The 24684-nt window shown below is 45.2% G+C and overlaps 1 protein-coding gene across 4 annotated transcripts in view; it reads right to left on the bottom strand.

Moving 5' to 3' along the window:
* ralgapa2 (Ral GTPase activating protein catalytic subunit alpha 2) overlaps positions 1-24684 on the bottom strand; it is an 84670-nt gene that overhangs the window by 10393 nt on the left and 49593 nt on the right. For all 4 annotated transcript variants that reach the window (XM_076107975.1, XM_076107973.1, XM_076107976.1 and 1 more), the window contains 5 exons: positions 24309-24380; positions 23516-23639; positions 23247-23402; positions 20404-20562; positions 17506-17633 (listed from right to left, as the gene is read on the bottom strand). In XM_076107975.1, the coding sequence (XP_075964090.1) occupies positions 17506-17633; positions 20404-20562; positions 23247-23402; positions 23516-23639; positions 24309-24380 (639 nt within the window). The remainder of the gene's footprint in view (positions 1-17505; positions 17634-20403; positions 20563-23246; positions 23403-23515; positions 23640-24308; positions 24381-24684) is intronic.

Here is a 24684-nt window from a genome sequence, read left to right as displayed (position 1 = left end):
TGGAAAGACAGGGCCAGGATCTCCATTTAAGAGAAGCAGAGCAGCACCACTTCAAGCATGTACAAACACTTCCCTCTTGAGCTCTATGTCGGTCTTCCAGTCATACCCAGACATGCAACATCACTGTTTTCTGTCACTTGCTGGAAACAGTATTGGACAAAGAGTGGGCATGCCAGTCCCTGCTGCCATGGTAACTTGGGTCACAGCTTTGTGTGGTGGGTCATATCCAGGCTTTTATGGATGACAGACACAGAAAAAGCATGTTTGTAAAAGAACAAAATGTGCCCAAATAGATAAGTGGAAGACAAAATAAAGTAGAACGAAGGACTTAATGAAAAGAAACGGTAAAAAGTTAGAAAGAGGCCGAGAAATGAAAGACAAGGGAGGACGAGGAGAGAGAAAGAGAACCTTCCACACAGCGTGGGTCAACAGAGCCATATGGCTGTCCATTATCAGAGATGCAGATGACTGGAGGCCTGTTATTGAGATTCCTAAAGCAAATATTGACTCCATCTGGAGCAGGCGCTCTCTCTCGACTCTGACACACGCCTCTCCTCCACCACTTCCTTCCGCTGCCCAAGTTAGACAAATGGATTATGGCGGGTGAGAAAAAACAAAACAAAAAAAACTTTAAAGAATAAAATGAAGGGAGATAGTGTGGAATTACCAAGAGCTGAGAGAAAATATACGACAGGCTGCCAGGGAGAAAGACTGGCGCTGAGGGAGGGAGACTAATAAAAGGTAGTTTGGAGATGAGTGAAAGCGAGAGCCGTAATCAGCTCACTTAAGTAAATGTACGATGCTATCTGTGGGTAAAAAAAAATTGCCGCACAGAAATCAGACCCGATGCACAGTGAGGGGTAATCTTTCCTTCGCTCTCTCGCACTCCCGCTCCTTTCTGCTCGTCTCTAATTACTAAGCCACGGGCACAGCTTGTTCCCCAGCATTTGCACAGATGCGGCTGCCTCCATGCAGTAACTTAATCAATGGACACTTCCAGAACGGTGATGCAAAGACTGTGTCCATGTCATGGACACCCAACCCGCTGACACTGACCTATTTTTCAGGGGGAAAATAACAAAATTCCCTGGAAGGATGGACCACGAAATACAAAATGTTATCCTTAAAGAAAATGTTACACGTTGTGAAAGCCTTTTTTCTGAATGACAATATTACTATGTCGAACAAAAGCTCCTCTATATTTTGTGCTCTAAAATACTCTCATAAAGCTAGAGATGAAATAAATGAAAAGGAAAATGCAGACAGGTCTACATTTCCACAGATGGACTTCAACCCAAGTCACCCGTGACATAACTGTCATTTACAGCTGAACCGGGCAAGCACGACAAGCCGGTGTGTGGGAGCAAAGTCGGTTGCGCCACTTTGGGAATTTCCAAGGAACCCCTACGTTCCAAGCCGCTGCATTCCTATTAGGGAGAAGAGAGGGAAACCAATGCCAATGGAGCTTGGTAACCATCGGGACAGTAACAAGAAGACTCCCAATGTGAAACAACTTCAGTAAGTGGACTGATGTCTCGAGACGTGGAGGTTGTGGTTAGGGCATTATGAGGGCGGGGAGGGAGTATTAGGTTTAAAGCACTAAGTCAGTCTATTAACTACAACACATAATGTGTTTTTAGTGCATAACGGTCCTTGTTGACCATCCTGTCCCCTGCTTGCCCTTTCTTCCTTGGTGACAAAGCCAGTGACCTATTGTTGGCACATCATGTTTGAGTGAACACACTAGTACACAAACGCACAGGTCAATTATGCCCAAACACACAAGATACATGCAAATACCAAGATATGCAAGATATGCAAGATATGCAAGATACATGCAAAAGAACACAAACGGTGTTAGGTTGCTGATAGAAACACCACCAGAAACGGATTCTAACAACATAAAACCTGTAAAGGCATATGTGCATGTGGATATGAGTCAGCCTACGTGTACATGCATATGTATCTGTGGGCGCGTGCACGTATGTATACATATGCATGTGTGTCTTCCAGATGGCAAGGGGGTTGCTCTGGGGGAATGGTGGGGGTCAAGCATCTTTGTGGATCAAAGCCAAGGTCAGGGCAGCTGCAGTGGCCCATGTTCAAGGTGAATAGAGGCCTCAGATGGCTCTTCATTAGCAGGCTGCTCCATCCCTGCTGGACCCCATCGCCAACCGCCACCAACCCTCATCATCATCACGCTCCCCTTTTTCTATCTCCGTCCACAGGGACCTGTCCTGAAAATGCCTGTCCACCGGGATCAATTTTGTGCCGCGTGTAACCCCACCCAGCGCATGCAGACACGTACACATGCTCACACATAGGCACCACACACACACTAACACCCTCCACCCACACACACACTTCCCCAAAAGAGCCTATGTTGACCTCTGAACTGGTGTCTCTCTGGAGAGCAGCATCCTTACCATCCAGCCTCTGTCTTTGTGTTCCTCAGTCCCCCTGCTGACAAAAGGCCTCACGCCACCACTGGCCTCTGACACACACACTCACTCACTCAACAGCCTTTAAAAACACACATACACACACACACACACACACACACACACACACACACAGACAGCAGGGACGTTCATGGCTTCAGAAAATACGCCTCAACTGAAAGGTACTCTGAATGTAAGCAGTTCATATTCAGCAGCTTGTGTGTATCCCTGAGAAACAAACCTGTGAATGCATTTTGTTTACCATAAAACATTAGGTGTCAACATTTTGTTTTAAAGTTAGCATCCATGTTTACAAGTGCTGGAGCATTGCAACACGTTTTAATGTGTAACTACCAACTGTCAATCAACAGAAAAGTATGAACCATTAGCAGTTATTTGTATTGCCTCCCAAGTGTTCTCATGCATGTGCGTCCTTGTGTTAGATACGAATGGCGGTAAAGTTTTGAAGAAATACCTCATTACCTATGTTTCCTATCAGTCTACATCATGATTCTTTTTAACATTATAGAGTCCACCTATGTTCAGTTTTACCTGTCAGCAAAAGGTCTCAAGGTTCACAGAGTGAACACCAAGCCACAAAGTTCAAAGAGCTCCATAGACCTATGAGACAGAACGGTCTTAAAACTCAGATTCCGTTAAAGTAATTATTACAAGTGCATTAGTTTGAGAACTGAGGGTACCCCAGAAATGTAATGGGATTTAAACCATCGCCATTCTTTCAAGAGCTCCCCATGTGGCCAATCTCAGGAAATGTCACAGAGGTCTTGGTCAGGAAAGGACGAACCCAATGACCACTGTGTGACAGCCCATCTGGAGTTTGCCAAAGGGAAGTTCATAGATTCTGAAAGCATGATGCGACAAAAAACAATTTGGTCTGAATGCCAAGTGAACTATCTGGTGAAGACAAGATAGGGAATATCCTCCCCATAGTGAATTGCATTGGTTGCTGTAGGGATGGCTGTCAGCAGCAGGGACTCGGAGACTGGTGAAGACTAAAGTGGGTTCAGCCCAAGTGTCCCAGACTGGAACACTGTTTTGTGCTTTGTTTGTACAAAACAATGAAAGCTTGCGAAGAGGTTTTTGTTTGTAGTCTTTACTCTGATTTTCCATTTAATGAAGAACAGAATGAACAAGGCAGACCGATAGAGACTCGCATCATTATTCCGTTGATTAAGGCAGGGCAGAGGCTGAAGGTCTAGATTAGGCAATGGAGCATTACAAGGGGTCTTAAGATGCACCATACTGACATTTCACTTCTTAAGCTCCATTTCTATCCACTTCTAAGTCAGATGACGGGCGCAGCAGGGTGCCTGACCCCTGTGCTTTTGTCAAAGATGCCCTTATCATGTTGAGTGACTAGGCTAAAATTTCTTTGCTTATTGAGGAAGGTTTCATAGTCGGGTCAAGTCAATTCAATATTTATATAGCCCCCATCACAAACCACAATTTGTTCCACCCTCTATCCATAGAACCCGATTTGAGTAGAAAAAAATTCTCCCCTAAAAAAGACCTAAAGGAAAAAATGGAGAAAATTTCAGGAAGAGTGACAGCAGGACAAACATAGACTATAAGTACTAGACTTAAAGGGATAATGGTAACATGACAACAGGTACAAGGCCTAAAGTAATCAAAGAATAAGCAACTAACTGAAATGGATATAAAGGCCTCAACAGGCCATGTGGCCAATCTCAGGAAATGTTATAGTGGTAGTTGTCAAGAGACAACGAACCAGAGGGCCAAGGACAGTGCCCTGAGGTACTCCATATTACACATCAGAACATTTTGATGTTCTATCCGCTAAGCAAGACTTGTGCCAAGGCCAGAGACACCACATTGATTTTCCAGTCAGTCAAGGAGTATACAAATATCAATGGTGTCAAAAGTTTCACTGAGATCCAGAAATAGATGTGCAAAGATGGAATCGGAGTCCATAGTAAGCAGAAGATCCCTCAGCACTTTGGTAAGTGCAGTTTTGGTGGAGGGGCAAGCCCTGAAAGAAGATTGAAATGGTTCAAAAAAGACGACAGGTTGCTCTTTCTAGCGCTTTTGAAAAGAATGGAGGACTGGGCAATATTGTGTTAGATGTTAGAGATACACTAACAATATTCAAGCCTTATAATGAAAGCAAAAACTTTGCCATGCATGGGGAGGAAACGCTCCCTACGCTTCTCGGGCCCCCACAGCAGCAGCCAAGGTTAATCCTGTTTGTAGAAGCGCTGGTGGTAAAAAGGCCTCTTGTAGTGAAGAGGGACAGTTTAGAGATGAGGTGGAGGGTGCCTCTAGGTGCTTGACCCCCCCTCCTCTCTTAGCCCCACATCTGCCCATTAACCTGGGCCAATCAGCTTGACCTTGGTGAGGAGAAGCGCTCAGGAGTAGCTCACATCGCCATTGACTCCCAGCAGTCACATAATTGGCCTGTTGAGAGGAAGGGATTGGGGGGGGAGGGGGGGGGAGTGCTTGGTTGTGCCGCGGTGCCAGTGCAGCAGGAAGAAAAAAAAAAAAACAGATGTGGTCATTATTTTTTTTGTTGAAAGGCACAGTGCCTCACGTCCTCATACCACATGCACTCTCATAGCAGTATATTACACAAATACTGTCCATCCATACAAATACATTAAGGCGCTAAGTCTCGTGCTTAGGTGGTGAACTAGAAAGGAAAAAGTGTCAGATTTGAAAAATGATTGGTGGCAAAATCAGGCAAGACACACCTTTAAATAACTTGCATACAGGCTTTTGTTGCCAGTCATTACACTGCTACCATATGAGGTAATGAAAGCAGACAAGTGTCACATGAAAATGTTTAAATCAACAGGGGATCACAGTGCCGTCTCCATGCGGCATTGGTATGGACAAATGGATTGAACTGAATATGGATTATCCGTTGCTCATTATGGAAAAGGGGATAAGAGGCAGAAAAATGTCAGGAGAGACTGGGAAATGTAAAGAGGGGATACACAGGGAAAAGAATTGGCGGAGACACTAAAACATGGGATGGGACTATGGAGAAAGAAGGCGGAGATGGAGAGCGGTGAGTGGGGAAGATGGAAAAGAGGAAGGGAAGAAAGAGGGATAAAGCCGAGCAGGTGTTGATTGGAGAGAGGCCAGGCGGTGAGTGCCAGCGGTACCTGTTGTCACAGCGAGGGCTGAGGTGTGAAGCTCGTCTCAGCAGAGGCCCTCAGAGGTGTGAGGTGATTATGGGGAAACGGGGAGGAAGACAGAGACATTTAGACGAAGAGACGCGGAGAGAAAGAAAGATAGGGACAGAGAGAGTGAATGTGGCAATACAGCTGGCTGCTGGAATAATGGCATAGTGGGATGGAACAACAGATTGAGATGGATAAAGTGAGAGCGTGTGTGACAGAAACTAGCCAGTAGGGTGATTTTAGAGTGTGCATGTGTGTCCCAATCCCATTTTATATGGCAGCTACTCAAACCTTGGTGTCTCATTAAACAGCTTTTTTGCTGTAGACACAGAAAATGTCTGAATGTGTCACAAATGCATTACGATGAGTGGAGGTGTTTGTGTGTCCATTTTCTGGGTGTGCATAGACATACAGGAGATCAGATGCTCTGGAGGAATAGCTGGTTTCAGAAGAGTTTTAACAAGTGGCCTAATTAGGAGCGGGTCCAGGAAACTGGAGCTCAGAGCCCCAAAGGACTCGGGTCAAACAGTAAGCCCAGGTTAATCACACCTCCTGAGGGGTGACTTTCCCCACAGCAAGAGCTTTCTAAGCTTCAACCTCCACACCTCTCTACCGTCCATCTGGCATTCAGACAGCGGGACGGGAAGTTATGGCTGTGACATCACTCCTAACCTGTGACATCATCACTGCCCATCAGTGATTTCACACAGGTTTGCCACCGCTGCAGACAAAAATCTGATGTCTGCTGGCTGGCATGACCAGGTTATTTATGAGTTGACCGGAGGAAGTAGTCACCCATTTTCTCGAGTCTCTGGAAGCCCACCATTCCTCTGGGGGACACTAAAAATCGATTTCCGCTCCACAACAAATCATAAGAACAGCACCTACACCAAAGTCAATGTTGACCCCTAAACTATGTTAGGACAAGTTGTTGGGGGGCTCGCAGAACATAAATGATAAAGCAACAAGTCATCCTCACACCACACAGAGAAACACGATGGCCACAAGATACCTGGTGACATCATAATTTGTTGTAGCGCGGTTTGTTCAACACAACATGACTGCCATCAAAGCCTACTGGGCTTGTGTATTCAGATGAGCCGAGTCTGTAACCAATCTCCTTTTCAAAGGACTCTGGTCTCCATTGATGAGTCGTAACACAGCAGCCTTAGATGTGAAACACAATGGATCGACATGATTAATCAAACACAGGCCCATTACAGCCAGACAGTCACGCAGGCCCCCACCGTGCATTAACAGAAAGTCATAATAAGATGAGCAAAGGCTCATAGGGATGAAGATTAACAGATACAGTTCTGTGACTGGCTGGGTGAGAGTTCTCTCTGAAGGTCTCCTTTGTCAGTGACGATGGCCAGAGTGACATGAATGCCTCAGCCATCTGGAAACATTATTAGGTCAGGACAAAGGTGTGCATCTTATGAGTTATCTGAGGTGAATATGCGTCCTTTTTTGTTTTTTTCTCCAGTTCCTGATATTTGAATTGTTTAGAATCAAGACAGGGGACAACAGCATCTATCTGATCTCAATTTGAACTTTTAATAAAAAGTCAAAGATGAAACCGGGAAGGGCACACTGGGCCGAGACTTCGCTTGAAAACCATCTGATTACTTATGAGGCATTTCACCTCTTCTTTCTTCAACTTTCTAGAGAGCGATTATCATCATCAGGCTACAGACTCAAACCCACCTGTGCCCACCCCAAAGCATGGCAGCAGTCAAAGTACCCTGATGTTCTATAATCTGATAATAATTTGACACATCTAGAAAAGCACTCTGACACTTAATGAGGAGTGGGCCAACTCTGGGTCATGCCAAATGGCTCAGATTTTAACCCGACGGTAACACTGTTCAGACAAGCACTGCTGAAATATTAAAACAAAACGAACAGAGGTTTATGCAATTTTAATGATGCTTGTGGCATGTGCGGCAGAATAACTGTGATGCCTTAACGCCAAGCATCTCCGTCTGCTTCCCCGCCAAGGCGTGCCGCACGTGAAGTCTCTTGTTCCTCCATTGCCCCCTCTGTGAAAGGTTCATCGGGCCAATTAGGCTGCTTGGCCTTATGCAAAATGCCAGGCATTTAGCGGGAATGATAATGATTCGCGCTGGGTTTACATATGATCACAGCTGTGGTGAATGCACAGAGTGGGTTAGTTACTGGGGGCAAGAGTGGTTTCATTTGGCCTCACGTTTGCATTTTGGACATATTTCACTCAATTCTATTGTGATTTCCTTAAAATATCATATGAAGACACTAGTCAGGCAAAGTTGCTCATATCTTTTTGTCAAAGTGATGAGGATAATGATGGATGAATGTGTTGTTGTTGAGGCTATGATATGATGAGGAAATTGTGTTTTGTTACTGGTGTTCTTTCTGTACAGTGAGCACTCAGCCTGACAATAAGTCTGCAATAGTTACCGTCAATAATCGGTACTTATATTTGGGTCCAAATCTAAAGCAAGTTGTTGTGTATGTCTGAAATTAATGTGCTGGGACAGTGACGGGCTGGGGGACAGCCAGGAAAAAGGGGCCCAGTCTTCTACCTGCTGTAATTGTAATGGATGAGGCCGACGGCAAAGGGGATGTCTATATGTATACACACATAAGCACGCACCCAGAGAGAAACCCACACACAAAACCTTGAGCAAAAAAGAAAATGGACTTCTGTGTTGGCAACAGCTTTTTCCTAATCCTCGCCCCTGGGCTATATTGTGCAGTCAAGCAGGCTATTACATGGCAACAATTAGGGGGGCTGGAGCCCAACACCTGGTCGTCTCCTATTCTGGCCCTTCAGTGGCAGCTGACTGTACAGTCTCACAGCCAGGTGGCCCTCCTTCAATGACATTAGCTAGTCACTCCAGGGTTAATCAGAAGCCTGCCATCATCCTGTGGGCACGCATAGAGCCCAATTCAGACTGGAAGCTTTTATAGGGGGGGGGGGGGAGAGGTATGATGGAGACAATGTTGTTATAAAAACTTGTTCAACTGAAGATCTCAGAGAGCCCAGATAATCAAAATGAACTTGGGGGAGGGGTTGGAGCCTCTTGGATTCGTGGCCTAAGTTCAGCGCACTGCCTTGATTGGCTCAAGCGGAGCTCACGGCACATCAACTGTGCATCCTGCAGATTATAATGGACCTTTTCATGGGTGGACAAAAACAGATGGAGGAGCGGGAAGTGCTATACGTCCATGCAGACGGGTGATGATGTGGGGGGGAGGGAAACTGGATTTGGTCAAAGTCGGCAGATACAAAAACAAGTGGGTGTCGCTAGAGCTGCCCCGGCTAGATCTGCCTGCACAAAGCCCCATTCCGAAGCCCCCTGGCTCAGAGATCTGAGGGTAAATAACACTCATTAGAATAACAAAAGCTATAGATTTGTACCCAAATCAGCTAGAGTCTCATCAATAGTAATTAGAGGCTATACATAACTAATGAAGATGTGTACACTGCATTAAACAAAGGTACTGAGAGCTGTTGTGCATCTAAACATAGTGTTGGATAAGTGGATGTCTGCAGCACAAAAGTTTTCTTAAATTTCATTACCATTAGAATCAATCTGTATTTTAATGTTATACTGTATGACAAAGATGCATTTCGTTAAGATAAGTGGACCCCACAATTAGAATGTGTTGTACCTGTGTCTGCAGCCAACAATACTTTCTCTTTGTTCCACATCGACGCAATATCATTACAGCCTGTTGCAGCGGAGAGACACAGGAAGATTTTGGCCAATATTTCTCAGTGCTTCTCTTTCAGCCACATCCACCACTTGACAATGAGACACACTATCAGCATTAACACATCAAAGGCTGCTTTCTGTAAAAAAAAGAGGCAGACAATGCACAGCGATGCACACTTAAATGTTTTGTTTTTGTTATTGCTTTGTTTGCTGTGCCTTGTCTGTCGATGCAGAAAATACCATTTCGTGCAAAAGATGCAAATGCTGCGAGGCACAAGGACATCCTCGAAAAGAGAACAATGGCCACAGGCCAGCAGAGGAGCAGACACTGCCTTTGAACCATTTAAAGAGGCATTCATGTGCAACTTATAAATAATCAACTAATTCCTTCTTAAAACAGCCAATTACGTCTGTGACATTAAAAGCAACGCAAGCCCATGCAAAACGAAAAAGAGCAATCCAAGTCTCGGAAAGAATTGAGAATGTAATGGCCATTTAGGGACAAAGAAACCCAATAATGTCACAAGGTGTCCTCACAGGAGTGCCAAACAAAACCCAGGGCCACATCAGAGACCAAGAGATTCCAGCGTAGAACGGTGAGTGACATTTCACTGACATTTCCCAGCAGCATTCTGTGCAGGGCTGTCTCAAGACGGCATCAGAAATGTCTATGGATATGCTCGCATGTGACACAGGCGTTAAGGGATGCGGGTTCTTTCAGGGGACGCCGCAGCTCTGGGGCCGGTGATGAGGAGCCTGGATCCTGGGAGATTGAATGGTAATCACTGGGGCACAGATAATGGATGATTGAAGGCTCTTTCTACGCCGCTGTTGGATTTCAATATCAGAGAGGCCCTAGAATTGGGATTCTTATCAGGGGCGGTGTGTCAAACAAAGGAGAGCCGAGCGTGAAATATGGGGTCCAACTCAGGCACACGACCATGGCGATTAGCACAAGGATAAAAAAGGCCGCACAAACAAAAGAGGGCAGCTTTAGCTGGACAAAGGGCTGTCCACTGCCTTGTAACAAGAGACATGGAAGGAAGAGGGGACATAAAGGAAGGGAGAGAGTACTTGGTGGAAAAAGAGGACAGGACAAGAGTTGTGCTGAGACGGCTGAAAGATGAATGGTGACAGACCCAACTGTTAAAGAGTGTTCCAGATTCCCTGCTTCTGAAGAGGAATAATGGACCAGCGGGGATGAAATGCAATATACCCCGCCTCAAAGCCATTCAAACACATCCAAACAAACACACATCATCATTCAAGTACAACACAAACACACAGTGGCACGAGGCTTCACATCTCTGCCAAGCCCATCACCAAAAAAAAAAACGAAACAAAAAAAAAAAACAACAAAATTATTCCCATTTATCCCCGGATTCCAAGCGCTAGGGTTTGCCAGGAAAGCTCATTAACCCTCCCTTCAAGAACCCTGAGACAAAAGAGGGGAAAACAAAACATAACTAATCAATGAGAACGCACCCATTGAGGAGGAGGAGGAGGGGGGGGGGGGGGGGGGGGGCAAGAACATGCATCCATTTGGATAACCTGAGAGGGCTAACAGCTTTTGCTTTAGTGTTGCGCTGGCTGGCAACGGGGCGGAGAAAGAAAGTTCATTAATTAAACAGGGCTAGGGGGAACAGATGGAATGGCTAGCTGGATGCTTATCACTTAAAGCAGACAGACAGGTTTTTACACCCGCGCTAGAAGCAGCACCACCGCACATCAATCACAATGAACACGTCTTCTTAACGGAAATGCAGTCGGTATTAGTCCAGTGGAGACACTCTTGGGTCAGGTTATTCTGGCTGATGGACACAGGGACTCGCTGACCCATTAGCAGGAAAGTCTTTATAGCAAATTTCATTTTTTTGTTGATATTTAGCGAGGACGTTTGTCAGTTTTTTTTTTTTTTTAAAGTCTTTCCAAGAGTAGGGTCTTGATGAGTGTTAACATCCAAGCCAACACAGGCAGTCATTCCTTTACATATTAGTAGCCACTTTGTGATGATTACTCACTGTTGGGCCAACATGTTCAAGTGTTTACAAAACATAATAAAAGGAATACAAGTCGTGCAATCCTCTTCCTCCGCTCGATTGGTGGGAATCCACCTGAAATAGGTAGAACGAGGAGACTTTTCTTCAGCAGCAGCAGCATGAAAACACAGCATTGTCATGCTTTCTGTACTTGAAATAGAAGTTTGTGTCTATAGAAAAAGACACTCGACCACTTGGAATATCTATGATTGATTAAATGTTTTTCATTTATTTGTTTACATGTAAACAATGAAAAAAAAACAGATCTGTATTACGATTTCCATTTGATATTAGTGGAAATTCTTCAAGAACCTGCATGAGCAAGTAAATAGTAGTCAATATTAAGTTAAATATAATATATTCACAGACTAATATGCTCTGAAATTGATACAGGCCAAGCAGTTAAATACATAAAATCATTGTTTATGATATTCTAACTGATACCCAAAGCCTGAGTAGGGGATGGGACAGGTTGGACGACCCCAAACAAAACTGGCAGTCCTGCAGGCTTTCACTTTGCCGCTCACAAACACACAGATGTCAGACATGAATGCATAACAGACGGAGAGAGAAGGGGAGGGGCGTGAGGGTGGGGGTTCAAGTTTAAAAATACACAGAGCATGACATTTTTGGGTTTAAACCATGATATGCTGTTTCTACTAATGCTAGTTGAAAACTTATTTTATCTATAACCTATGTAGTGTATAAAAACTGGCTTACTCTGGCAGCTGAAAGCTCCCTCACACCATATAAATGGTTCATTAACAGTATGTCATCAAAAGTGGGGAAATAAATGGAAAAATCTAAAAGTTGAATTAACCCTGGAGTTAAATTACACTTGAAAGTAGCACTTCTATTATTATGGCAAATAAAAGACAAGCCTTATTTCTCAGAAAGGTTGCAGTTCGACACAAACAGAACACACGGTGCTCAACAATGTATAGACACACCCATGTTTCAGTTACACCAGAGGCACCACAAAATAGAGGCAGCTTCCGTATACATACAAACACAAACACACTAACAGGCACAACAGTTTGACACCAGCAGTGTGTGTACGCTACCCCAGGCGGGGCTGTGGGTCCCTGCTGTTGGCCGTCTGGTTCCACGCCCGCTCTACCTGTGTTTAAAAAGGGGCGGCCCCCATGCTCAGACCTCAAGAGTGCAGGCTGGGCTGGGCCCCCAGGGCTTTCATGGTGTGGGTGCCATGCAGCGGACGCCTTTTGTTACAGGCTGGGTGGCAAGAGGAGGAGGAACCAATGTCGGGGACGGGACGGGGGGGGGGGGGGGACGGAGAAAAAAAAAAAAAGAGTAATGCTATGAGTCATTCTGCATTAGCAGCAGGGGAGGGAGACTGGGAGAGGGGGGAGTGGGGGCAGCGAAGGGAGAGAATACTTTTGCATGTTGTATGAAGCTAGACGCCATATGCCATCCGAGCTGGGCTGCCTCCTGAGTCAGGGCTCTTGGTTTGACAGGCCTGTGCTTGCCCCCTCCTCACCCCCAGCGCTACCCCCTTCTCCCCTAACTAACACCCTCCTCCCTCTGGGCCCTCGTAGGCTCCAGCAATGGGCTGGGCAATTGCTTTGGTTGTGCATGGACTGCACTCTGTGTATTTGTGTGTGCGTATTGGAGGGGTGTGTGTGTGTGGGGGGGGGGGTACTCAGTGATCTGAACACATCGGACATTGTCGTGAGTCCCGGCAGGAACAGCTGGTCAGCTGGAGAGCAGGGCGGGAGGGGGGTAGGGATAAGGAGTGGGAAGAGATGGGAGGCAGTGCGCTACGCTGATAATGGGATTAGGTTAAAACATTCAGTGGGGGAGAGACCCCCTCCTCTCTGCATAGCCCCCCAAATACTGCGTAAACTCTCAACCGCTCTATCAAAGCCAATGCCAGCCTCCGCCCAAACCACCCTGGCCAACTCCAAGCAGGGACACTTCAACTCAGAAATGGCCCCTAACCCAACCCCCAACTACCTACCCACTCCACATCAGCCAACTGCCTCCAACTAAAAGGCTTGTATCCAGTAAATACGGACACACTACCAGATAGTTAATATAAGTTGCACCACATGTCATGGTCATGTATTAAGAATGTTACTGTATATTAGAAACAATTCTTGGCATTTTTATAAGACCTTTTAGTTGGCCAGTCCTGTTTCCATAAACAGGAAGTTGGCTAGTTATCCTCATATCCGCTCAGACCATTGCATGAAACCAGCATATAATGACTAGCTTGGCGTCTCACTGTGCCCAGTCAAGCACCGTGTTCCACAGTGATATAGACTGCTGAGTATTATCTATGAGACTGCCGACAGTTATGGCACAACAGCTGGCAAATTAGACCTATCAACGATGCTAAATAATTCATGTGAGACAACACTAACATGGCAGATCCTATTCACGACATCCCATCATGCATACAGGCGCACTTTCATCTCCGCTAGGTGAGGAATCTTACAGTATACAAAAGAACGCACTGTCGTTGGACAAAGACACAGTGAGAGTGGGACAATAACTTGCTCAGAAGGGGTGTGAGAATATGTCATTACCAATGCAGTGACTGTAATTATTATGATGGCGTCAGGGGGGGGGGGGTGCAGCAACAGCACACAAAGGAGTGCATACAGGATATCATGTCCATTATGTTTTTCAGTATACGTCCATTGAAATTATGTACATCTCGTTTTGGCATTCAGGGGAGTAAGGGGACTGTAGATATGCTCACACAAGCCTGTGAGGGAACATGACAGACTTCAGCACTGAAAGGATCAAGCATCCCTCTCTTCTTTCTGCTACTGCACACACACATACACACACACACACGTATATACACACACACCACCTAAAAGCCTGGCTCGCATGACTGCCGATGGGCAGAAACAGATTATGGTTATTGATCGCTGCCTGGAGATGGATCTGTGTGTGTGTGTGTGTGTGTGTGCGTGTATGTGTTTACGTGTGTGTCAGAGCAGAGGATTGGGACTAAGGGCAGTGTGCAAAAACTATTGATTTTGTCCAGTAGGGAGGCTATGTCTCTGAATCAAGGTCAGTTTTACACTGTCTCACCTATTAGAAACTTGCCATTTCCCCGACACACACGCGCAGACAATTTTTAGCCTCAACAATACCCCCCCCCCCCCCCCATCACATCACAAAGAGCGATGCACGGCACATCAAACTCAAGTGCTTGTTGAAGAGAGAAATGAATCCCGGCTCCTGGGTGAAAACATTATTCTACAGTGACAGTATGAAGGATCCTCATGATACAGTAAATGGCAGCAGACGGCGAAGCCATTCAGTGACGGGCTGGGTTCAGGTGACACAGACAAACTCATTGTGTCTTCCAAGCACAATCTATCGAACACTGTGTGCATGCAGTAAGTACCGTAAACAAAATTACATTCATCCATTCTACTCCGTTGCTGATGAAAAAAGAATGGTGTTTTTATAAACCCTTAAAAGGGAAAATCCGCTACCAATCAGTGGATGTCCAATCAGTGCTGATGGTGGGCCTGGCTAGCCAGAGGCAGAGACTGGGAAGCTCAAACAGCAGCCTTTAAATATTCCTCACATCCAACTACGTCACTGTCATGTCAAAGGCAATAAAAACAACCGATTTTGCTTCTGCAAACTCAACTTTCTGCGTCAATAGAGCACACACTGAGGAATCTATCGCCTCGATATACAACATTTACCATCCACACTGAATGGACGTCCACATAAAAAAGGTGGTGATGTTCCCCTTTAAGTTGTTTCAGATTGAACATTTTGTGGTCTCAATTATTCAAAATGCCGCTGTGAAGGGTGGACTAGTTGCAGACAATACACTTAGGACACACAAAGCCAGACCAGCTGCATTTTCCATCAGGCACATAAATAATAGATGATACATTACGAGTTGTCTGCGAGGGGGCTTGTGATATGATGCAAGGCCGTGGTTGTGTCTTCTTGACGGAAGAAATTGACACAAATTCTAACCGACAATGAGAGCCGGACCCTGTGCCAGAAAACAAGTACACAGATTACACAAACCCTCACAGTTCAGAGATTGAGGAAAAGGAGAGAGGAGGAGACAGAGGATGTGATGAGCAGAAAGAAAGACAGCGAAGGGGGGGGGGGGGGGGGGGTATCTATCTGAAAAACACTGTTGCTGGAGGTCATTTTTCATTATCAAATCCTATTAGCCTGAGAGATCCTGTGAGCGTTGCGGCAGACTGCTGGAGTACTCTCGAGTCTCGCGACAGAGCGGGAGAGGGGGCCACAGTGCCATACTGGCCTTTTATCTGGACACACAGGGGTCATATAGCTTCTCTTTGAAGAAATATTCAACTAATTACCTTGGAGAGTGGCCTCACGGGCAGAGAGGACAGTGTGGATTGTTAAGGCATTGTGAAGGGGTAAAGTAAGGACGAGGATTTTCCGTCTCGCACAAAAAAAACACATCCCAGAAAAAAAAAGGAGATAAAGAGCCTGAGAAAATGGAAGAATGACGACTGGAGAGGGAAAAGTGCAAAAAGGCTGGTATAATACAACAGCAAATCCAATGGAAATATAAAAGAGCAACTCCACAAGCCTTTCGCTTCTGGTTTATGCCAGCGCTGATCATTGTGCCAGTCAGGACATTCTCTGAAAACCTAAAAACGGGCTTATCACACGGTATACACACACGTACCATTTTTGGCTATTCATTAGTTAATACATCGCTTCTGTCCTCACAAGCTCTCAAGCTAGGCAGGGAAAAAAAAAACAGACATGCAGATACTCGTGCTGGCTGTGTGCTTTGCCTGCCACATTCACTCATCTCCACTCTTGGAGTGTGCGAGGCCTGGCAGCCTATCAGTGCCAGAGCTCTAGAGGCAGCGCTTATCTCCTCTCATAGATCATGCCTTTGTGCTGTCTGCTCCTCTGCTAAGGAATGCCAGGTAAGGCTTTTGTGGCCCAGCACAGTCCCGGTACTGTCCCCCCCCCCCTCCCCTCTTACCCCCTGAGGCTCACAGAGGCAGGCAGGCCTGTGGCTGGCCCCCCTCTGGCACAGAGAGTCACACTGGGCTAATTCACTTGGCGTCGGGTAACAGACATCTGTCACTCAGGATTTCCCCGGGGACGCACAGACAAGGCCTGATGTGGGGGGGATGTGATGCACTGTGAAACGCATACGGGCAGACGCATACTTACACACACCCAACTGTAAACAAAACAACATACGCAAGGTGTGTTGTAGGATAATTAAAGACCAACAGCCTTTTTTTGGGGGGGGGGGGTAAATGACAAGGATACAAAGACCTCATAATAATTCAAAAACATTTCAAATATGTCAACGTTTCAAAAACAACAGAAGCTAACCTTCCACCCAAATGAAACCTCCTCGGGGGAGGTTTCTATAGCAACCGCCAGAGGGGCAGCGTGGTTCTGGTGAGGCGGTGCCGTACATGCTGTCCGAGGAGGAGCGGGGCGTTGAGGGAGATCAGGTTTCCCCCCCCAGGGGCCATCCCGACTCTGCCCCCCATCTCACCCCCCGACTCTGCGCTGCTGGCATTCACATGCTAATTCATCTCCATTGGTGATTACACTCCCTTTAAACCAACTGACAACTACAGCTGGAGTCAGGCTCTTAACGGCACACTGTTGGGATGGATGGGTGGAGGGATGAGGGTGAGTGTGTGTGTGTGTGTGTGTGTGTGTGTGTGTGTGTGTCTGTATGCACTTGTATGCGTTTGTTGAGGGTGCTCTTATTTTTGGCTCTCCGTGTGCTCCATAAAACGGTAGTGATAGATGATGACACATTATCTGCGCTCCTGCCCAAAACAGCCTCACACAACCTCCCATGCTGCTCCAGGCTGTGAAACAGCCCCGGCCTAATAGCTGTATGTAAATCAGCCAGCCCATAAAGATCACTGTCAGCACTCAGCTGTGTGCGTTGGCTGACGTGACAGGCACATGTCTCAATGAATTTACCCAAACGGGCCACTGGTGGTGCTGAACATTTAAGCTCAGCGGTGTGGATGCATCTAATGCAATCATCATAAAAACATCGCTAAATGTACGCTCATAACCTTAACGGTTGATTTTTGAAAGAATGGTTGCATTCCTCTGACGAGCCATGCATCGTATGGGACGGTGAGCGGTAAATGAAGCAGAAGGCTTGAGGAGTAAAGGATACAAGCTCTGGTAGAGAGTCAGCCGGGACTTGACAGCTCTGCTGGCATTGATACAGGTGGCCCGCACCAAGCTTGGCAGCAGCGTCCCGGTGATGATGGCGCCGTTAAACAGCGGACCGAAGAAAGGAACCTGGGGAAGAAAGAAGAAAAGAATGAGAACTTGAGGCAACGTGACGGTCCAAAGCTAATTTGGTCGGTGTCCTGTCATTGTGTATGTAAGCGTCCGCAAATTAGAAAGGATTAAAAACTTTGTTGTTCTTCTTTCTTTCTTTTTTTTAAACCGTTTCTCCATCTGTTTAGGGCAAGGGTTCAAGATGAAATTGAATTTGTACCTAGCTTTGCATGACAACCACACATATCTAGTGTGAATCAATGTTAGGCAAATTAAATTAAAATTACAATCAATACTAAACAAAGCCCTCATATTGAGCTACCGAACAAACACAAAGGGGCAATATGCATTTTAGCGGCAGCGTGTGATTGTGTGTGGGTACGCGTCTGTTCATGCATATTGGAAAGGGGCCCTTAATCACTGAAGCTCAATGGTCGTTGACCTGGAAGTTGACGTGAATGTCAAAGTCTCCAAAAGGTCCTGCTGTCTTCAACTTGGTAGTTCCGCTAGTATAATAACCAGTCAAATTATACAATAAATGGATTTTCACCAGAAATGATACGGACCAATTAACTTGATCACACGCTAGGAAACTTGGGTGACACTGTGTAAATCTGAGTAGATAGCTTTACAAGGTGTTGGAGGTGGAGGCAGTTTAAGTTTTCCAAGTCTGGAAAAATGTGCTGGCTTGCATGTGTTGGGGTTTGGGGGCTTTGGCTTTAGAGACCCTCTGAGGCTAGAACATGTTTTACGCACTTATGTGAACCATCTGCAACCATTGAAGTATTTAATCGTGACGCACACTTGTCTTTATGTGGTCGTTGTTAGGTTTAAAGGGAACATTTCAGCAGAAAGAGTCAGAGGCTGCTGCTGCACGTAATGCATCCTGGTACATGTAGGCACGGCAAGCTCCGGAGAACTCTCGGTCAATACAGCACGCACTGAGGAATTTATTACTTCAACTGACTACATTTAACCAACACTGATTGGACATCCACATAAAAGAGGGCGGATCTAAACAGTCTCTCACAGAGTCTTAATATATGCAGTTAGGGTTATATCATTTAGATCCCCAAAGAGATGAAGATACAATGTAACTACGATCATTTATATGGGTAATAAAGTTTATATGTAACAGAGTAAATAACTGACATTTACGGTAAAATAATTAACACCATCTGAAATAAATACACCCCACTATAGGAATACATAAGAGTGAATTCTAGGGGCTGGTCTATGACTATCAATACACAATAATTGGAGTTCTCCATGATTTAAATCAAGTTATTTCTTGATTTAAATCTAGATTATTGGGTATTAATCTACCCAATAATCTATTGTTGTTATACTCCGTACTGTCTTATTAAAAATAAGACGAGATTCTATTGTTTATCGCATTATATTATGTATTTCGGTCATCTTTGAAAAATGACTCGTTTAAAAGACCACATTAAAGATGATCACTGCCCTCCGTGAGGAATACAAAACAAATGACATCATTTGTTTTTCATCTGAATAATGTTCAAATAGAAAATATTGTGAATGTATCTGAACATCTGAAGGCAAATATTCTCAGACAAAGAAATGTCACTATTCTTTAGAAGGCTACACATCGAGTGCAGTACTTCAGAGTAGCCAAGATGAAAGCTAGTCAGCAAGGGATGGTAACCATCTCTGAGAGCACATACCCACAGTGTGGGTAATAATGCACAGCTGGAGTAGGGGAAACTGAGAGCCTTCAGACAGAAACCCTAACAGGAGAAAGGACCTATAAAACTCACGGCAAAGTCTGAATAGGAAGTGAGGAGAAAGGCTTGCTTTAACTCGTGAGCAGAGACTGGAAATTAGTGCAGTGCTGAAAATAGCCAGAGTGGTTTTCTTGCTAAGTGTGCCTGGAGACTAAGACACTTTGCTATGGTTCAACATCAAAGTGTGATTTCCCCCCTCAGGTCCGAGCCTAAGTCCACCCACTGCATCATTTTTTTTTAAATGCAGAAAAGTGGACAAGGGGCAGAGAGATTAAACAGAGCGCACTTCCGTTTGACGAAAAGCCTTGATGCACCTTGAAATGAGAATTACACCCCGCAGTCACTCCGCCTCACTCTCCCCCTGCTGGGAGACTACTTTGACTGGAGAAAGTATAGGCACTGGATGTAGCAACTTGAATTCAGCCACGAACCCTAGCACCTCTGTCTCCAGAGAGTCCGTCCGCTGTCCTGCCGGCTGAAGTCTCCCAGCGGTGGGGGAGCAGGGACCCAGATTTTGTAAATCAGTGATTCTTGACGTAGATTAGATCAAAAAATTACTTTGCAAGATGTGGGCTTTCTATAAACAGTAGATGCTGTTTTGAGGCATTTTTTAATGGTGGAATGCAGATTTTTTAAATAAATTTGGTAAGAAATGTAAATATTAACAGCAGCGTTGATGTGTTTCATCAAAGTGAAGTCATATAATACAGTTTAAAGCTTAAAAACATGAAGTCACTCCTTAAATTCATTATTTAATAATTATTCTAAGTTATTTAAGTCATAGAAAGGGGTAGGACCTTATAGGTGTTTTCAAATTTGCTGTTGAATGTTTACTGTTCATTTTATTGGTTAATCTGTTTTGTTTTCTCATTATTTGTTACATATTTATCAAAATAAACCTTTCTTATCTAATCTGAAAAGCGTTAGTATAAAAGGAAAATAAGCTCACTTATAAATAGTTTGGCCACATGCAATAACAGTAACTTCCCACTTCCATTGAGTTGATCCATCTTGTATGTGTGTAGTTTATAATAGTTTACCTGTGGTTTCTTCATGATCTGGATGAAGTACATGTGGTTCTTCATTGGGTAGATGATAATCAGCACGTCTCCAAAATCAGTTGGGATGATGCCCCGTCGGTAGTCCCTGGTGTGCTCGGACCACACTATGTGCACCTCGTCATTTCCCAGGTGACGCAGCTGTAAACAAACAAAATCAGTCTAATCAACTTCCTGGCGATACGTGTTCTTGTCATCATCCTACAGTGATGATGACAAGAACACATATTTAGTGAGATCAGGGCATGTCGCTAGGTTCAACCAGCCAGTACCTTCAGCTCACACCTCTTAGAGTGAACTAGTGTATAAGAGGTATAGGAGATATGTGGAAGGGGATAATAAAACATTATTTACTGCATGTATCCTGAAGATAAAACATGATTGCAGCAGGGGCAAGAGCAAGGTGACTGCTAACAACAAGTCTAAATCACAAACTTTGTTTGAAATCAATGGTTTAAATAGGGGTCTGGGCTCTGGTTTTGACTCTTTTTATAGCTTTTTCATTACAAATTCAAATTGCAAACATAAAATGAGCAAAATTGAGCATTTCAAAACCAAATAATTCGAATCCAATTGACTTTCCCCATCATAGATTAAATTGCTTCCCATTTCCACGCTATTCACAAATCCAAATGAAACTGGGCAGGACAAGAACGTATATTTAAATGACAGGAAATTGATGGATGCTAGCTTGAAATAGGTAAACAGCTCCTCCTTTTCCAAAGTAAAATAGAGGGACACAGTCGCAGTATATTCTCGCTGTATTCTGTAGATCACTTTTGCCTCTTTTCACTGCACGGTTGGGCTCGACTCGACTCACTTTCGGTACCAGGTTCCTTTTCTCTTTTTGGTTTTCCACTGCGGGTAGTAGCTGGTAGCCCAGTGATGTTTTCTGGGGTATCATGGACACTGAAAAGTGAGCCTCTACTCAGAAGAAAACATCTGCCAATGTACTGTGGGCCTAATGAGCCATTAAGAAACATGCCCTCGCCACCAAAAATGCAATTAGCACATTCTATTATAAGCCCTTAATTATGGTAATACGGTAATCTTAAACAAATCCACGGCATGCTGATTACTGGAGCTCGCCAGTTCTGTCCAAGGATCAGCAGGTACCAACCAGGTCAGTCACTGGGACAATTTCAGAGAAAATGTTGAATATGCATTTGCGGTAGACAATTAACACGGGGATGTTAATTTGGGTTAAGATATTAGCATTTGGATGAGCTTTAATAACAAGTTTAATGAGGATGCTTATGCTCTAGTCAATCATCTTCTGCACCCGCCTAGTTACTCCTTTGTTAATCACATCCAAATGTTTGAGACTTCTTTTATAAAATGGGATTCAAGTCAAAGGCTCTTGTCCAATTAGCCCTCTTTGACCTCCCGCCCAGCCAATGGGCTTCACACATATGGAGACAGCAGACCACAAGAGGCTCCTTATCAAAACAACCTGCAGCAACCCAGTTAAGCTGTGGTGCCTGGGGGTGAATGCGATAGCTAAGGCACCCGTCTATTTCCCTCTCTTTCCACAGACACACACACACACACACGCACACACTCTACATGGCCTGACCCCAAACCTGCAGGTCGTTTCTATAACCGCATTACGGAAGCCAGCTGCTACTGCTGCAGCCTGCACTGCCCTAAAACCCACAATTGGATTGAGGAATTCATGGTTTTCCCTATTTTCTTTTTGGTTTAGCTGGTTATTTTTTTTTTACCCTCCATCGTCTTCAAACAGGCAATCTGCCCAGCGAGAGCTCCCCCAACCCGTCACTCCCACCACGGTATGCCTCTACGTTTGCAGGCATTAAAGTGGGTGACTGCTGGACTAAAAGTGTTATTTTTAAATTGACAGGGAAACATCCTACTTGGACACAGACGAAGTCCGTTTCTCAATCAATTTCTTCACTCCACTTCCTCTTCTCTCTGCCCTGCATCCATGCACGCAGCCAGCCTGCCAATTTCTGTGCAGCCCGTGAGAGATCTGTACAAGGTGAGCCTGAGCAATTACAGAAGTTCCCCGTGAAATGGATGGAAGAGGAGTGGCAGCACACTCTACTCTGGGCATGGCCATCCCTCCAGCGCCTCACTCTGGCCAACCCAAAACCCCAAAATCTTTACTTAGGCTAACTCATTTTTTGCGGCCACTAAGCACATGTTCAGGATGGGTTTGGAATGAGTATGGGGTTATTTGTGAGACGGAGAGGGGGACGGTCTGTGGAGGACTGGAGGGGGTTGGATATGAGGGGAGTCTGATGAATTTCCCTTCTCAGCAGGGTACTGTATGAGAAGATTGGCAGCACGGGCAGAGGCCTTGCGGCTCATTTCTTCGTGCTAACTGCTACTGGTACACTACAGCTCAGAATCCCACTGCAGAACCCAATCGATCGCTCCTGTGGCGGCAGCAGGAATTGGATAAAAGGATCCTGCCGGCATCCGGCCGGCGCCTGCCCTCGCAGGGAGAGCTAATGGCTGAATCCAGGCCCTGGTCACAGCACACAGGGAGGGGGGCAGGGGCTAGCAGAATCATAGTCATTACCGCAGCGGCACATGCCCTCTCTTCACTCACGCGCCTGCGACTCTCTACTCCTCAGGTCTGAATGGCCAGGGTCACTAATCAATGCCCGCACTCTGGAGTCACACCTCCTGATCACAGCTTAACACAGAGCTGAAGGCTACAACAACATACTGCTATGGGCAGGCAGCACTGTGTAGCCATTTCACCGCTTCAAGCAGGCAAAGCAGTATTCTTCTTATTTCCGGATTTGAGGTGTGCAATTCCTACGATACGTATTATGATTATCCAGGACTTTTGTTACCTTTTTGGTGAGGCAGTCATTGGAATCAGATGGCATGCGAGTGGAGACGTGGAAGATGGTTTCCACGGTGGAGGTAGCATAGTAAGGAGCTGTCAGACCCGTGCTGCCGTTCCTCTGGAGGCCACCCATAAAGCCACAGTGTGTGGCCAGGTCCACCTGAGGGACACATGTACAGTTTAATGCGTTGAATGAGTGCGAGTGCGTTCATATTTGGGCTGTATCTGCGGAAGGCAGAGGATGTGTTGATTTGAGGGTGTGGTTGTCGGCACCTCCCATCCCAGTCCAGACACAAAGTCTTCATAGGCCTGGCTGCCTGCGCTGTTAGACAAGATGGAGCACTTGTCCTCTTGGCCCTCTCCAATGTAGAACACAGCAATCTTGTGTGTCTCTCGGCTACGGAACAAAACACATAGCAGCCTTTATTAAAAAACAACAATGTTATAAGCACAACAGAACTTTCAAAGCTTCTCACTACTCTTGCCACTCAAGTCCAATGACTCAAAAGACTACACCTTGTTTATCAAGGTAAATTGTGTGTTTTTCCGGCACATTCTATCACTATCCCTCCGGCTCGAACATGATTTTGAAAAGGATGGCAGCAAAGGCCCCCCCGTCTCCTTTCCCTGTTGCCATGGCAGTACATCACGCTGGGGTAGATTTAGGGCACTTTGCATGCTTGCGCACAGGTTGCTTTTGCCCAACCAAGTCGGGCCATCTGGGAGAATGAAGTCTAGTCCTGAGGGAAATCGTTAATAAGCTCCTGTCATGAGCAATGTGTGGTGTACTTATTGATTGGACTAAGAGAGGCACAGTAAGAGAAGGACAGCAAGAGTGATAGTGAGAGACTTCCAGGGCTGTGATCAACAGGAGACGGTACAAATTAGAAAGATCATTGGGGAGGAAGGGAGGGAGGGAGGGAGGGGGCAATATAATCAGCATGGACCAACTGTGTGATTTATAACCTGTGTTAATTTAATGTAGAAATAGGTTTACTATAGGGCTGCAGTGACAATTTGATGTTTAGCAGATATATATAGAGATATAAACAGATGAAGGTATTACCACTGCCTGGAATCCAAGTTCTTCAGTTCCCTTAAGAGTTTAGAGTTCTTCTTCAACAAATGGAAACTTTTCCTGTTTGACAAAAACAGTCTCGATTACATGTGATATTTTCAATTCTGCATGAACAGCCATTTGTGAAATAATAAAGTGGCATGATCTAGAAGCAAATTGTCCTAAAAAAAACGTTTTCAACCTAAGTTTTGTTTTTCAGACATGATTAACAAAGGCAAAAAAGGTCACAGGTGCAAACAGCAATCTCCTACTAGCTGTGTGCACGTTGCACCATCACCATTAAGAGGTGTAAGCTTTTCATTTACGGGGAGGCATGGGAAAGATGTGGCTCTGCAAGGTAGACCTTAGTGCAAACAGCTGGGCA

The sequence above is a fragment of the Anarhichas minor genome, unplaced genomic scaffold, assembly GCF_050575085.1.
Source record: "Anarhichas minor isolate MPS153535 unplaced genomic scaffold, ASM5057508v1 ptg000040l, whole genome shotgun sequence".
Classification (NCBI taxonomy): Eukaryota; Metazoa; Chordata; class Actinopteri; order Perciformes; family Anarhichadidae; genus Anarhichas; species Anarhichas minor.
Note: the sequence above shows the minus strand (reverse complement) of the source record. Positions and strands in the feature narration are given on the sequence as shown.